This window comes from Artemia sp. Qi Xiang Cuo, chromosome 3 (assembly GCF_049724085.1).
Source record: "Artemia sp. Qi Xiang Cuo chromosome 3, ASM4972408v1, whole genome shotgun sequence".
NCBI classification, from domain to species: Eukaryota; Metazoa; Arthropoda; class Branchiopoda; order Anostraca; family Artemiidae; genus Artemia; species Artemia sp. Qi Xiang Cuo.
The window spans coordinates 77,416,557-77,433,991 of NC_142796.1; the positions used below are offsets into that span (position 1 = coordinate 77,416,557).

At 34.4% G+C, this 17,435-nt stretch overlaps 1 protein-coding gene across 1 annotated transcript in view; it reads left to right on the forward strand.

The window, feature by feature from the left end:
- Positions 1–4,360: 4,360 nt before the first annotated feature.
- The window catches only part of LOC148954559 (T-box transcription factor TBX20-like), a 44,279-nt gene continuing 31,204 nt past the window's right edge, over positions 4,361–17,435 (forward strand). Inside the window, exons 1-2 of the mRNA XM_089087148.1 lie at positions 4,361–4,602; positions 15,859–16,132. Coding sequence (XP_088943274.1) covers positions 4,512–4,602; positions 15,859–16,132 — 365 coding nt within the window. The 5' untranslated portion in view covers positions 4,361–4,511. The remainder of the gene's footprint in view (positions 4,603–15,858; positions 16,133–17,435) is intronic.

Sequence of the window (17,435 nt, forward strand, 5' to 3'; positions counted from 1 at the left end):
TTTTTTCCCGCTTTTTTCGAAAATCAGCCAAATTTTCTGAGGCGCGTAACTGATGGGTAGGACTAAACTTGATGAAACTTATATATTTGAATTCAGCATTAAAATCTGATTCTTTTTATGTACCTGTTGGTATCAAAATCCCGTTTTTTAGAGTTTTGGTTACTATTGAGCCGGGTCGCTCCTTACTTTCAGTTCGTTACTACGAACGGTTTGATACAATTGCCTATATTTGAGTCCTACATAGTGATTTTCGGTGCTACAGTCAAAAAATTGACTGTAATAGTGCTAAAATAGCACTTTCGTGCTATAGATGGCTACCCTGCTCGCCATAATGTTTATTCGAGCTAAAATGATTTATAATTGCTTTTGACTGTTATAAATTTCTCAATATAATTTAAAATATTATGAATTAGATATTAGAGTAGAAACACTACATTACATACAAATGATAGGCATGAGAGGTGTTATAGGCAAAATCTTGTTTGAAGTAGTCTAATATTAAAAGAAACCGGAGCCTTTCCACATTCTAATATTGAAAAACAAAATCAAATATCGGCGAGTCAAGACTCTCTTAGTAAAGGTCAATTTGATAAAATGAATTTTAGGAAATATTAATGCTGACTGGAGAAGTTAATGCGCTTCCCCTAAAATGGCTTGATAAAATTCTGCAAAGTGTGTGATTACACCGGTGGATCTTAACGTAGGTAGGGCAGTCTGCCTTAAGCCTCAAAAAGTGCATTTTATATCCAAATTTTCCAATTCTCCATGAACCCTCAGATAAATATAAAAAGATATTTACGAAAAAAGGGGGGGGGGAGTGAGAAATTAATCTCTAATCTCCTTGAATTCCCAGGAATATTTTTGGAATAGGACTGTAGCATGGGTGCTGCGAGGTGAGAACTCCGGTCTTATTGCAGAATTTTTTTCCTGTGTAACATAATAGATAATCTTCGTATGCTTATCAGCACAAAAGTTGCAGTGGTAGGGGAGCGATCATGAGCCCTAGTACGAGATTTCCCAGGAGGGAGGTGGAGGCAAGAGCTGCAAGCAGGGCCATATCCAGGATTTATTTTTTCAGGGAGGGGGGGGTACAAAAAAACTAAAAAAACGTATCAAAAATTTGTTTATATTCATTTTTTGTTACTTTTTTTACGAGTCGGACAAACATTTCGGGGGAAGGTTGTCAAACCCCCTAACCCCCCTGTAAACGGCCTTGGCTGCAAGGGACTTTGTTTTCACCGATGCTTAAATGGAAGTATTTTTCATTTTCCTATTTATATATCTTTTTAATGTCTACTTGTTTAGAGGAAGCGATTATCCCCTTGGCCACTCTTCTCGGCGTCTATGGGGAAAATCACTATAATTTTTTTTTGGGAGAACTCATCTTGAAAAGCGTGGAATTGATGACCCTGAAATTAATGATGATAGTGGAATTAATTTTGATGTTTCAATTCCTCTTTTTTATTAAATATTTGGAGGGGTATACGTTTCCGGGGATGATTATCATTCTCGAAGCATTGTTGTGCGAATATTAAATTCGAATGTAAAAAAAAACAGGGGTTTAAGGATGGAATAATATCCTCCCCCAAATTCAATAGAGCGTTGGGTCAAAGAGTCTGTAGAAACAAACTCTAAGCAGAGATAAACCCTTGCCAATAGAAACCAGAACGCTAAAAACGGAGATTTGATTGCAATATATTTAACAATAAAATCTAATTTATGCTGATTCTAATCTTGTAAGATGCTTTAGTTTTAAACTTTCTTATCATTGCTATTAGCAGATGAAACGGGAATTGAACTCCCTAATGATCCTAATGGACATGCACTGAAATTCAACATGTATGAAAGCCCCGAGGCCACCATTTATAAATATGAAATTTTTGCGTTATTTCAAGATCAAGAAGCAAACATGCCAAATAAAATGTTTTTTCTTTAAGTAATGTTCTGGCAAAGTTACTTTGATTTAAAGAATCGGGTTTGATGGAGCAGTAGCCCCCCTCTTACCTGGGATAACCCTGGGGAGACTATTGAAAACGAACAGAAATTAAATAAAAAATACCTTAAAACATCTTAAAGCGACATTAAAACTTTAGATCAACAGAGTATGTTCCGTGTGTGAGGGAGGCTACACCCTTTTTACTCCCCCCGCACTTTTTACTAAAGGTTGACATTTTTGTCCTTAATATTGCAAGAACGGCTGCTCAAGTACAATGGCAATCGGAACGGGATATAAAAAGCATTTTCCAAAAATCTCAAAAAAGGAAGAGTTTTTCCCTTTTAACATTAAAATTTTCATTTCAAATGTTTTAAAAGGCAATTTATAAACAAACACTTGCAATTGCCTATTAACCAAATTCTTACGCTCGTAAATGCTTTCAGCATAGCATTATAAAACTGAAGCATGGTACCGACTGTGGGGGATAAGGAGGGGACACCCCTCCTTTATATGGGGAATCATTTTAGTATATTTAAAGTTTTAATGTTAGTCTTCACTTTCATTCTAATAAACTTTGCGTTTCTAGTTGATTCAAAATTTAGAGGAACGACTTGACCCTCAGGAAGACTAAATTGAATTTATTTGAATTAATTGAATGATTGAACCTATTCGACGCTATATAATGGAGGAATGTAAAAAATATGGCTCCCTTATTTTCTTTTCTTTTAGCTTACACTTACTATAATCTGACCAAAACTGATGACCGAACATATTTTCTACGATTTCTCTCATGTCCGAATCAACGGCATTTTGGTTTACGAAGCGGGCTCAAAAAGCCGACGGTTCCATTGTCGATGAACTTTCGGTTTAAGAACTAGCAGTATTGTTTTATTTCATAGCCACTGAATATAAAACACATTAGATAATTTCGTAGACCACACTGCTTTTCCATTTACAAGAGAGAGTTTAAGAGAAAGAAAAGACTACACTGCTTTTTCATTTATATGAGAGAGTTTAAGAGAAAAAAACAGGTTTAATTTAAATAAAGCAGTGATGGGCACACTGCAACGTACTCAAATCAAAAGCAAAAACAAAACATTAATTAGTAAAAAAATGGTATTTTATTTTTGATAGATCCCGTTTGCCAATAAGATCTTATATACGAATATTATCTAAAGATTTTGGTATTCTTATCTGAGATTACAGTTGTGCCGTACTTTGGGAGTTTTATTAATATGTCAGTTTTATTTATTTGTTTTGTCTTTTGTTCTTTTTTTTTCTCTTTTGTTTGTGTTCTCTTTTTCTTTTTCTTTAGATGACTAACTATTTTTTTTCTTTTTTCTTTTTTTTCCGTTGATAAAGGCTCCCGGATGTGGAGTCGAAATATAATTTGTTTTTTGTTGCTTTGGATTTTAGTACGTCATTGTTGGTTTTAGTTTTCTCTCTTAATAAAACACACTGAGAATAAAATCCGTAAAAAAAAGAAAAAAAAACGTTTTTAATGCCTCTTAAAAAACAACAGGCAAAGGCAACTTTGTCAAATCCATAATCATGCCTGGTCTACCGTTTCCTTAGAAGAGACAAATCTATCGATAGACAGGAAATAAATTATAATCAGAAGCGCAAGTTTAGATTCTATTCTTGTCTCTGCTATTTCATCTCTACCTAGAAACACCTGAATTTGTCATTTAAATATTTGCTTTTTGCTTTTTAAAAAAACACTAAGAATATTTATGGATAAAAATGTACGGATGTATGACGCATCTAACTCAATTCAACTTTGGCTGCTAAAAATTGCTTTGATTATTTCAGATATTTTTTCTTTTTTTCAAGCAGTCTTTTTACTTATTGTCAATTACTTTAAGTCGGTTTTTCCTTATTTTTAAGCAATTGTTAATGCCGTAATAAGACAACAAAATTTAATTAATTTTCAACCGCTGTCAGGGCTCTTTCTGTATTTTTAACCTTAATGGAAGCCTCCGTTTGTTTTTCTAAGGTAAGATAGTGCTCCTGGAAATTCCAGTTGCCTTCCAGATCATTTATATCATTCGTCAAATTGTCTGGAAAACATACGCTGAATTGCTCCTCCCATAAACAGAAACGTAAATTCCGATTGGTTGCAAACCAGATTTTAGAAAGAAATTCCGAAGAGAAATTTTCCAGCCTGGAAATCATTGGCTAAAAATTTATCAAGTGTTAATAAAATTTAAGAACTAATTGCTTTTTATAATAAAAAACATGTACTTTCTTAATGTTTAACTTAATTTTGTGGAGAGTAATTGGTCCATCTTTCTCTGAAAATTTTGGCATAATTTTTAGAAAAAAATTCTAAGGGTTTCTGGCAAGCAATTATTTTTGGAAGGTAATTTGGACTCATCCTCTCATCGCCAAAATTAGTTCAGTCATCCTCGCCTGATCGGTGAGTGACAACATTTAATTTCAACAAGTTCTAATCTAAGTGCGAAACACTGCTTGAACCTTGAAATCATAAAAGAGTTCGATGTCATTTTGATGACAAGTGTTGGAAACGGAGAAATTCATTTATTTTTGTTGAAATTAAAAGAAGTGATAGAAAATGTCCGCAGTACAGTCGAATGAATGCTGGAGTAGTTGTTGGAGTGTTGATAACTTGAATGGATATTCTGGGACAGTTAAAGCTACTGAAGGTAAATAGGTGACATACGAAAAAATAAGAAAGCTGTTGTTATAGTTTTCTTTTTCTTTCTTCCTTGCATGTAAAATTTCGTCTTTGAAATAAACGTTCAAATGGGGATAAGTCATTTATTTAGACATTGAAAAGGGATAAAAAACTCTGGATATTTCGATCACATATACAGTGATAGTCATCAGCAGAAATACTAAAGTATTAAATTAAAACTAACATCTTTATACAGAAATAAATAATTAACTTCCGGTTCATTCACTAGATTTGTCTGAGAGAGTTCAATAACAGGGTTCATCCAAAGTCCTAAGTCGTAAATTTTCTTCTTTAATGTTGCCTAACTATAAAACAATTTAACTTAACATAACCGTAAAATACCTAATTTAAGGGACTACGTCGAAAATTTCGTCTTTATATATTGTATGTGAGGAAAGGAGGACATTTGGGGTGGATGTGGTGACGAAAACTTTCCTTTACTTTCCAGAATGTTAGACAGACATTAGAAGGTTTTTTTTTTAAAGAAATGAGATATTGCCGGCTATAGCCCTCCCCCAGCAGTAGTATATAGATACACTTCAAGCTCAAAAATATAATCTGATAGGTTAAAAAATGTCTATATTTTTTTATAGCCAGACAAACACAAAAAAAAGTTTGTATCTATAATATTCCTCATCCCTGTTAGTATGTCAAGTAGTGCTACTTTGCTAATATATGATTTTTTTAATTTTCAATTATATTGAAAACTTTTGCAACAGTCAAACGTAATTATCAATGATTCTATGTGCTTCCTATGTGTTTATTTTGTGGTAGGAAACAAAGTCCAAAACTAAGTCCGAAATTCTGAAATCTTGCATCAAACAGTTGGTGGTAACGAACTGTAAGTAAGAAGCGACTCGACCCAATAAAAATTAGAACTCGATAACAATATATACATTAAAAGACTTGAATTTTTATGCTTATTCCGAAAATATATACGATTTGTTAAGTTTACTGTTACCCATCAAAAGTTACGAGCCTGATAAAATTTCCCTGATTTTTATAAAAGAGGGGAAAGACTCCCAAAAAGTCGACTGATATTAATGAAAATCACATCATCGGATTCAGTATATCAGTAAAGAAGCATCGACTGCTGTAGAAGCGTCAAGCTCTAATCTACGGAAATGTGTAATGTTGTATTTTTTTGCCAGAAGAAAGATAACGGAAGTGTCTTTATTTGATTTTTTTTTTCCAGGGGAGATCGTATCTAACCAATGATCCTAGAAGATCGTGGGAGGTATCATTTGAACAGAAACTAAAAGTTCTAGTGCCCTTGTAAGTGACCAAAAATATTTGTGGGCAAACAGACCCCTTCCCGCCCTCTTTTCCCCTAACACTTAGTTGAAAGGTCCTATAATTGTATTAATGGGCATGCCATACCCTCCTCCCCACAGCTCTCAGGGAAAGGGATGTAAGTTGACATTTTTGCCTATTGTTTACATATAGTATTTATTACTAGGAAAAATACAGAAATCATTTGGACCAAGTTTCTACAGAGGGGGATTTTTCACAGGGAGAATTTTCTGTAGGGAAGAAAAAATCCAGGGGGAATTTTCCAGAGGAAATTTTACACGGGGGAAGGGGATTGACTGGCATGATTTGAAAAACATTCAGAAATTAAATAAAAGAAAATAGGTTCGTAATAGTTTTTTCATGCTATATTAAAATGCCAATTACCGACATTTTGCGGCGCTTAATATGAATCTTGACGTGATTAGGTCCAAACTTATATCAAACGAAAGTTTTTAGATACCCGATTAGCCTAGACCTATCGAAAAATCATTTAAATACTCCTAGCTTAAGAGACTCCTAGTTTAATATGTATTAATACATTTTCCAATATATATATATATATATATATATATATATATATATATATATATATATATATATATATATATATATATATATATATATATATATATATATATATATATATATATATATATATATATATATATATATATATATATATATATATATATATATATATATATGTGTTGGAAAATCCCCCCGTACAAAATATCCCGCTGAAAATACATCCAGGAAACTCCCCCTCAGAAAATCCCCCCCGTTGGAAAATTCACCGTGAATATTCCATAGATAGTTCAAGTTCAGGTTATTTTAATTTTCAAACTAATTTCACTCACTATAACACTATAATACATTTTACAACAAAAAGAAAATATTTAAAGAGGGTGCCTACTAAGTGAATTATACTCGAAAACCGGCACCCTTAGACAAAAACATAAATAATATTATAAAAGTAATGAAAAATAAATAATATTAAACAATAAAAATAAACATCATAAAAAAGAAAATAAGACACCATATTCAACTCACAGCCCGCATTCTAAGTCAAATAAAAAACATAATCAAACAGTTCGTGATAACGAACTGTAAGTAAGGAGCGACCCGGCTCAATGGTAACCGAAACTCTAGAAAACGGAATTTTGATACCAATAGATACATAAAGAGAATCAGGTTTTAATGCTAATTTCAAATATATAAGTTTCATCAAGTTTAGTCTTACTAATCAAAAGTTACGCGCCTGAGAAAATTTGGCTGATTTTCGAAAAAAGGGGGAAAGACCCTCTAAAAGTTATAGAACTTTACTGAAAATCACACCATCGTTTTCAGCGTATAAGAGAACCCTATTGTAGAAGTTTCAAGCGCCTATCTACAAAAATGTGGAATTTTGCATTTTTTGCCAGAAGAAAGATCACGGATGCGTGTTCATTTGTTTTTTTGTCTTTTTTGTTCCCAGGGGTGATCGTATCGACCCAGTGGTCCTAGAATATCGTGGGAGGGCTCATTTGAACGGAAATTAAAAGTTCTAGTGGCCTTTTTAAATGACAAAAAAAAATGAAGGGCAACTAGGCCCCCTCCCACGCTCATTTTTTCCCCGAAGTCACCCGATCAAAATTTTGAGATAGCCATTTTTTCAGCATGGTCGAAAATATGATAACTATGTCTTTTAGGATGACTTAATCTGCCGAAGTCCCCGGGGGGAGGGCTGAAAGTTATGAACTTTACCCAATGTAAACATATAGTATTGGTTATTGGGAAGTATACAGACGTTTTCAGGGGGGATTTTTTCTGGTAGGTGGGGGGGGGGGTTGGGGGTTATATGGGAGGATCGTTTCATGAAGGAAGTTTTCATGGGGGAAGGGACATTGCTATGAAGGGGGCGCCGGATTTCCCATCGTTATTAAAAGAAAGATCAGAAATTAAATAAAAAAAAGTTTTTCAACTGAAAGTGAGGAGCAACATCAAAACATAAAACGAAAAGAAAATATTACGTATATGATTGGGTTCACCCCCTAGTCAATACCTTGCTCTTTAAGCCAAAGAGTTTTTAGTACTTTCATAAGAGCTATTTATTCTAATTAACGGCCATTGTGATTAAGGGGTCATTTTTAAAGAATTGGAACAAAATTTAAACTTTAGCTTAAAGAGCAAGGTATTGACTAGGGGGGAACCCCCTAATATCCGTATTAAAAATATGTGAATATTGAAGTTCGTTACGTAAGTTAATTCGTAAGTTACGTATATTTATTGCTAATAAAAACGTTCGTAAATAAAATTAAACAAGTTTCGAGAAAGCCATTTAACCAAATAAAAATAAAATTAATATGCAATTTTTTTTTAATTTTTCATGCACGGTGAGCCAATATCAAAACCTGCATTAATTCAAAAACGTTCAAAAATGAAATAAAAAAGCAAGTTTTTTTTTAACTGAAAGCAAGGAACGACGTTAAAACTTAAAACGAACAGAAATTAGTCCGTATATGAAAGGGGCTGTCCCCTCCTCAACGCCTCGCTCTTTACGCTAAAGGTTGACTTTCTCACAACTCTATATTTCTTAAACAATAAAAAACTTTAGCTTAAAGAGCGAGGTGTTGAGGAGGGGACAGCCCCTTTCAAATACGGAATAATTTCTGTTCGTTTTAAGTTTTAACGTCGTTCCTTACTTTCAGTTAAAAAAAAACTTGTTTTTTTATTTAATATAAATAAACGCCAGCACCGGCAACCATAATTTCATATTATTTAATTATTATTTATTAGATATAGTTTTAAATTGTTTTTAGAAAGCGAAATAGAAGAATGTGAATCCATTTTTCTTTAATTTTCCATTTTCCATTCTTTAATTTTTCTAAAAAAGACACAATGGACTTAAGGGACGAGATCAACTGGAAATATGTTCAAAAATGTATATAGACTCTTAGTAGGGGAATTATCAGGGAAGTAGGGGAATTATCAGGGAGGATAATTGTCCCATCATAGAATAGGACATATTTGAGGTTGAAAAGTAGCTAATTAGTTTAATTCATTGCATTGTTGGAAAATAAATTGGGTTTTAAGCTCAACCTGATCCGTAACATTTCCTCTCAGCCTGTCATAGGATTCAAGAATCTCGTCAATACCCGCAAAATTCATATCTAATTTTTCACAAATACTTTCCCGTGTTCTTTTTACAATGCAAATTCTTAATCCTTCTTTCGGGTGATTTCTTAAACCATATAGGTTGTATCTTCAGGTATTATGTTGGTCTTGGGCCGTATTTTTCCAAAGAAGTCAATTTAACAGAGCATAAATGGCCGTCTCTTTCTTCCCTTTCCAACCCCACCAATTATTTGATCATATTGGCCGTAGTAAATGAAATATCGACGTTTATACTCGATAAATAATTTCTTAGATCACACTGTTTTTCCATTTACAAAAAATTAAGCAAGAAAAACGGGTTTTAATTTCAACTTAGCAGTGAAACAAACAATAAATAAAAACAAAACAACACTTTAATTAAAAAATATTCCGAATATTTCGGCCCCCATGTCCGGGAGCCTTTATCAACGGGAAAAAAAAAAAAACACCGAAAAAACAAAACAATTTTTTTTAAAAAAAAAACACATAAAGAAAACACGACAACTAAACAAACGAAGAAAAAAAAAAAAAAGAACAACTCACATTATAAACAAACTTCCAGCACTGACTTTATATCACAAGAACAAAACCAAGTTATTGTTGAAATTAAAACCCGTTTTTTCTTGCTTACTTTTTCGTTTGTAATCGATATAGAACCAATCCGCATATTCAATGTACAGAGCGTTGAAAGAGAAATAAGTTTCTTGAATTTTCATAGTCCTCTGATGCTTAAAGAACTAGGAAAAGAAACTCCCTTTTTGGTTTTTTTTAATACAACACTAACAAAAATTTAACTTCTAATCGTTTTTCAAATCATGCCCAAGCTTAACCAAGATAGGATGTGGGCAACCAGTTCAATAAACACACAATTTATTGCTGCTTAAGTGTATGTACCAATAATTTTAAATTGGTTGGTAGGTTCCAGGTTTTTCAGTTTTCTGATTGATAATTCAAATATTGGGTCGTAAGTAAAATTTTGGACAAGGTTTGATTATTTAGTCCAACTTTCGATGAACAATAGTTTTGTTGAATAAGTTCCTAATAATAATTTTACTAAAGAAATTTGGGTGGACGGAGACGGGTATTATTCTTCATGTGAATTGAAGTTCTTCATGACTGCCTTTCTACGTGGATGAAGCCATCACCATCTCTACAATAGTGTTCTCTGATGTTTAAATACATTGTATACACATGTTTAAATACATTTAAACATTGTACTCAGGAAAAGAGGGAAATTACCATTTAAAATCGGTGAAAACAAAGCTCATGGTAGTACTCGTTGCACCCCCCCCCATCCTCCAAGAATTTCCTGGCAAGGCCCATGCTGCACTGCCTCGCCTTTGCCCCTCTTCTCCGTTAGGCATATGAATATAAATATAAGTTCAAATAGAGATAAAATCCTTTTAATAGACAGTGATAAATTTCGCAAAAATACTAGATATTTTGGTCATATATGCAGTGACCGTCATCAGTAGTACAAAAGTCATACTAATTATCTACGGCATGTGAATACTATATTCATACTGCATAGAAAAAAGACTGTAGCAATGAGAGTGATACTATTACCCCCACCCACCAGTACCAATAATAAAGTTGTGTACCAAAACTATTCTCGGGAATCAAGAGGGATTAGATATCAATTTCTACCTCATAAATAAATAATACAAAAACAAGTTTTTCAACTGAAAGTAAGGAGCCACATTAAAACTTAAAACGAACAGAAATTATAACGTATATGAGGGGTTCACCCCCTCATCTGTACCTCACTCATTGCGTTAAGTTTTTTTAGGAACTTTTGAAAGAACTTATTTTTCTAATTAAACGGCCTTTATGGTTCGGGAGTCATTCTTAAAGAATTGGGACGAAAACCGAACTTTAGCGTGAAGAGCGAGGTATTGACGAGGGGCGAACACCCTCAAATACGTAATAATCTCTGTTCGTTTTATGTTTTAATTTCGCTCCTTACATTCAGTTGAAAAAATATTTTTTTTAATTTAATTTCTGATCGTTCTTTTAAATAATGGTGGGATATATGGCCCCCTTCATGGAAAATTCCCTTCCCCTATGAAAATTCCTCCATAGAAAGATCCTCCAACGTAACCTTCTGCCCCGAAGCCTCTACCAGAAAAAACCTGAAAACGTCTGTATACTTCCCAATAACCAATACTATATGTAAACAAAGTTCACAACTTGCAGCCCTTCCCCTGGGAACTGGGGGGATAGTCACCCTCAAAGACATAGTTATTAGATTTTTCGACTATGCTGAACAAAATGGCTATCTCAAATTTTGATCGGGTGACTTTGGGAAAAAAGTGAGCGTTGGAGGGGGCCTAGTTGCCCTCCAATTTTGTGGTCACTTAAAAAGGGCACTATTTGACACGAACTGTTTGATACTATCTGTAAGCAATGAACAAATTTTAAAACTTACAGCCCTTTCCCCAAGGGATGTGAGGGGTCTTGTGATCCCCCGAGGCATAATTATTGGATTTTTCAATTATGATGAACCAAATGGCTATCTCAGAATTTCATTCGGATGTCTTCGGGTAAAAAAGGGACAGGGGATCTAGTTGCCTTCCATTCTGTTTGGTCACTTAAAAAGGCGCTTGAACTTTTATTTTTGTTCGAATCTGCACTCTTCCGATCTTCTAGGTCCCTCGGTTTGATAAGATCGTCCTTGGAAAAAAAAACTAAAACAAACAACACGCATCTATGATCTTTGAATAACGACGAAGACGACATTGCCTTTCCATCATAAAAACAACAAAGTTGGGACTGTTTTAATTTTTCAGTTTTAGTTTTAAAAATCTCATTTTATTGTAAGTTCTATTTAATTTATACGTAGTGTGATATGGACAGCTGTTGGATATAGAGCCGAAATATTTTTAACGTCTAAACAAATTTTATTGTCTTAGGTAAATTCTCCGTTGTTTTACTTGCTGTTGTTTTTATCTATGATCATTCTTTCGGGGGAATTTTGGGTGGGGGGGGGGGGTAAATGACGGCTCAAAAAGCTTGGAAGAATAGGAAGACAAGGCTGCGAATCTAGATTGGAACATTGGAAGCTACAGTGATGACAATGGTCAAGTATTTTTCTGAAACATGGGCGCTACAAAAAACGGATGAAGGTTTACTAGACGTTTTTCCAGAGAAATTGCTTAAGGATTGTTTTGGGTACCGACTGACTGACCGTATCTTAAACAGTAAGCTCTGCGAAAAGTATGGTTCAATCCCGCTTTCTATGGCTATAACGAGAGTAAGGTTGAGATGGCTAGGACACGTTCTGTAGATGAAGTACGACAGATTGCCAAAGATTGTCCTTTTCGGCCAACCTTCTAGGGCTAAACGAAAAGCAGGTTGCCCTCGGTTGGGGTGGGATAATGTCGTATGGGAAGCCTTAAAGGAAATGGGGACTTCCTGGGAGGGTGTAAAGAGGTAGGCATTGAATGGATTGGGATAAAGGAGGAGCGTGTGTAGGTATTTTGCGGCTTGGTACTGCGGTGTAGTAGTAGTAGCTTTTTCAAAAAGTAAGACTTTTTTTTTCTTTGGGGGGGGGGGGGTAGCAACTTCTTGTGTGTAATTTTAAGCTTAAGAAGAGCCAACAATTTTTCTGAGGACAGGAGGGGGAAAGGTTGATCTAAAGAAAAAATATCTGTTCCCATTTTCATGAAAATATTCAGTTTTTTGCTAGTATTTTATTATTTTGAGTCGTATTGCACCACAAATGATTTTCCTGAGCTGATCCTGAAAAAATCATGTTCATTTTAAATAGCCATTGATACTTAACAAATAGCTTTCCAATAAAAAATAATTACTATTTTGTGCCAATTGTTTGGACAATCAGTTTAGAAACTCCCTCTTATAACTGATTCTTTACTTAGGGATATGTCTCTCTTGCTAAAAATATTGACAAATTCAGCATAACCCTTTTTCACTGGTCAATTCATGAATATTAAAAGAACACTATTTTTTTTTTGGATAATGAAGCCTGTTAATAAAGTGCTAGACACGGGCTGAATCGCTCAGCATATTATTTGGAAGTCGTATATTTATAACTGATGAAACGTCCTCTACTAAGTCAACGTATTAGGTTTGGTTCAGTAACGAGTGATGTAACTCCTATGTACAGCATTACTGAGTTTCCCTACCTCATTGTACGGAACAAGAAGTTGTAGAAACTTTGGGGAGGGCTCGTTCGATCGTAAGTTCAAAGTTCTATGTACTCTTAATTTTGACTATATGGCTAAGATTGATAATCTTACCAAAGATAAACGAAGCTAGTCCTTATTCAGGGTCGGGCTTTTTGACCCACGTCCTCTTCCTATTACATATCATAAAGGAGTGTATATCACACTGTGTTGAAATTAGAGTTATCAAAGAACTCCAAGATCCAACACTGTTAATACATGAACTTTAGTAAAAAAAAAGAAAAAAAAAGAAAAAAAGAGCATGTTGCGCCTGGTTTAAATCGAAATAATACAATGAGCCTAAACTGTATGGTTTGAGTTATAATTTGAATTCTTTACCTATAAAAACCACCCAATTTTTCCATCTCTGCCTATCATCTGTGCTTTCAGGTTAGAGAGTCATCTCTGCTTTTTTGCAAACAAAACCGATTTTAAATAGTTTTCTTTGTAATTATAACATTAAAAAATAGATAATGCTCAAAATTTCAGGAATTCTGCTAATATTACGTTTATTTTTGTAACAATCCGTTTAGTTTCTTTAGTTTAATATGTGATAGATTTTCACCAATATTGTTTTTCTTGCTTTCAAATATTTCTTTTAAATAAAATGCAATGAAAATAAATTGACCAAATTAAATTTTCAACTGAAGCTTTTGTTAGGTTTTCAGTAAAGTATTGATGATGCTCTAGCGTTTCTGGGTTTTCTTTGGAATGACACCAATGTAGGTATTTATGGTAACATTCTAGACATTAAAGTCTTTGTATTATTTTAATCGTATATTGCGGTAATGAGGTTCCAGCGACTTGTTGCATCCTAAGGCCCCCCTTTTAGTTTCCTTTAGTTCTTTCATGTCTGATCATTGATGGTAAATTTATCGAGAGTGAGCTAAATATTCAAGAAGCCGTACTTTGGATTTTCAAAACATCATAGGGCACCTAAATAAGAGCGAAGTGGGTTCTTTGAAGTTTTTTTTTTTTTTACCAAGGTGCTTCATATGAAAGGAGTTGTCGTAGAAACTGGGGAGGGGGGGTCATTCTATTGGAAATTTAAAATTCTAGTACTCTTTTTAAGAGTCAAAACTGATTGGAAGGCATTCAGCCCCTTGCTCATGTCCCATTGTTCTTCATAAGCATTCGATCACAATTCCGAGATAGCCATTTTGTTCAGCATAGTGGAAAGGTCCAATAAATATGCCTCTGGGGATGATGTGACTCCCACAGCCCTTTGGACAAGGGCTGTAATTTATGTCATTTACCCATTAGTTATTTTAGTATTTGTCATTGGGAAAGGGGGCATGTGGGAGTCTCCTCTAACTGTAAAAGTTCTAAAGCCTATTACATCAGTTACACTGTACTGAACAAATAGGCCATATACGTTTTATTATATTTATAATGTAAAAAAATAAAAAATTAAAGGGGAAAACATCTGAATTGCTGAGTTTTCAGGAATTGATATAATTAGAAATGAAATTCCCTTAAATTGTTGTCGTCTCTGTCATGTTGTCAAATATTGTGGGGGAGGGGGGAACAAAATATATTTATCAGGGGGAGCAGTTTTTTTCTTAATGAAAATGCCATATAAGGTGTCTTTAGAAATCTAAGGAGAGGCAAAATCTAGGGGGCTAAATCTTAGTCGAAAAATTGCTTAGTTAAAGAATTGATTACTAAAAACTTATAGTTGTAGCTTAAAAACCTTCTTCTAAATATATCTAATAAAAGAGTTGGTTTTCGGCAACCATCTAAACTTTTGCAAAAACACTAAGCTGCCTGCAAATATTTTTGGTCCCAAAGTGTCTGTGAAACAACATTTTTCGGTTACAACCACAGTTTATAGAATTATCCAGTAAGTTTATCGCAGATCATTTCTGGTCTTCATTCTCGGTGCGAACAAAAAGCTCCTCCCTCTTATTTCTGCATTAGCGGGTTAGTGGGTTTTTGTCAATCAATGAGAAATGGTTACAAAGTGCATTATTCGTAATAGCAGGTTTCCACTTGTTTCCGATTGTTTCGCGTCTGACTTGTCTACCCGTGAAAAGATCTGATGCCGCTTATGTTTCTATCTGCAAAAACGTTCTCCGGAGCACTCGCACCCCGGTCCGGGTTTTTATAATGGGTGAGATAGGGAATAATCATACTGGATAATTATATAAACTGTGGTTACAAAAGAGAAAAAACTACACCTGGATATGCATGTAAACAGGACCATACTTCAAAGTAAATGGTTATTGGTTTTGGGAAAGGGATCACTTTAAGCCAAAAAGTAACATTAGAGGACTTATATTAATAATACAAGAAAATTGTAGGACCGGGGATTAGACTCAAAATTTGAAGAGTATGGCTTGAAGCCATCAGCTTGCATACGTACTTTATGCTGCAACTAAATAGCAAATAAATGGTTATCCTGAACAAAAAGAAATAGGTATGACATAATATATATCATGGATTCACACCGTTGTGTTACCAAATCAGTGGCAAGTAAGACAACCACGCGTTGAGTACAGCCAAATGTCTTGTTGAACAACTAGAAAATCTTCAGCATATATGACAACCCATTGAGATGCGCACACAAGTGTTTATTGATGAACTTCTTATTGATGAATTTCCTTCTTTTCCAGCTTCTTTGGAGAAGACATCTGTAGCACGGCATTTGACCTCTGTTGACCTACAAGACTCATCTTACGGGCAATGCAACCAGCCTCCTCCCTTAACACCACCTTCTTCAACTTTGTCTCCACAGTCAAGTAATTCCGATAATGAAGATAATGAACTAGGAGAGAAGAAACCTCTACATTCAAAATTATGCGGCGTGACTGCTTCCTTAGAACTCAAACAACTATGGGATGAATTTAACGAATTAGGCACAGAAATGATTGTTACAAAAGCGGGAAGGTAAGTTACCCTAAAGTAGGTAGATAGTGTTTTCTTAGCAGCACTTCGTGCTAATTCATTTACTTTTTGCTATCTTGTCAAATAACTCAACCTACTAAATATTGCTAGTTGAATAGTCAATAAGGTGGCCTTTACCTTTGAATCGTCCACAAAATTTTCAAATTTCAAAATAATTTTCCTAAAGGGGTTTGATTTCCTTCGAGTAGAGGAGATTTTTTCATCCGGGTTTATTATACTCTGTCCTCAGAGAAGAACAACCTGTTATAACACACATCGTGTTATCCTAGTCGTTCCTAGTTGACCAGTTTCCATTTATGGTTTTGCAGCTAGTCAAAAATACATCCGAATAGAGGAGTATAACCTGTCCAAGTTTTATTTTTTTTTATAATAAAAGGTTTAAAAAGGACATTGGACGGCACAATGTTTGGTTCTTAGATATTGATTTGTCACAGTGCACGATAGACACCCTCTATATAATCAACTGTATTTATAATGATCAGTTTTCAATTTGTCAGTGCTGGTAAAATTTATGGGCTTTCCATTATTTTGGAATATAGTTGATTCAGATCAATGAAATTTTCAGGAACAACTCTAGAGCCAAAATTTGGCTCTAGAGAGTTCATTTAATTAACGACCACTTCCCCTGGCCCCTCCAAAGAGCCCTGATCTATGATGGGCTTAGAAACATTGTGCTTTAAAAGTAAAAAAATCTACCGAGCAAAATAAACCTAGGGAAAGCATTTTGAACCTTATACCTTGTCAAATCCTGTTCTACAAGGTTCTAAAGATTTCGGAAGAATCAGTATTGGTCATAAAAAGCAAATCTGATTGGGTTTAAAATCTTACTCAAATCATAACAATTATATTTTTACAATGTAGAATCAAAGAAAAGTATACTCAGACCAAAATGAAGGACAGAAGTGTTTTCTTTTACCAAAGTAGAAGACATATTTTCTGCTCATTCTTCTAAGCTTTATAATTATAGAAGTCGTAGAGATGGGATCTTGAAAACTACTTCTCAGAGCATAATTAAAGCTCTGGACCCATCCCTGAAGGTTTTGCTTCCCAAACTTAGCTGCTTACCAAGATAGCAAACATCTCATCATATAGATTTTTTTTCCGTCGGAGGCTGTCACATGACGTATAAGCGAGACCCAACAGGTTTTTATTGAATTCGGGCCTTCAGTACCCAGGTCGGTGCCACTTTGGATCGAAATGCGGGATAGCAGCTTGCTATTTTTTGTCATAATAGTATATAAGGTTATAATATAAGGTCATCAGCCATCAATAATTTCAAGCAAAA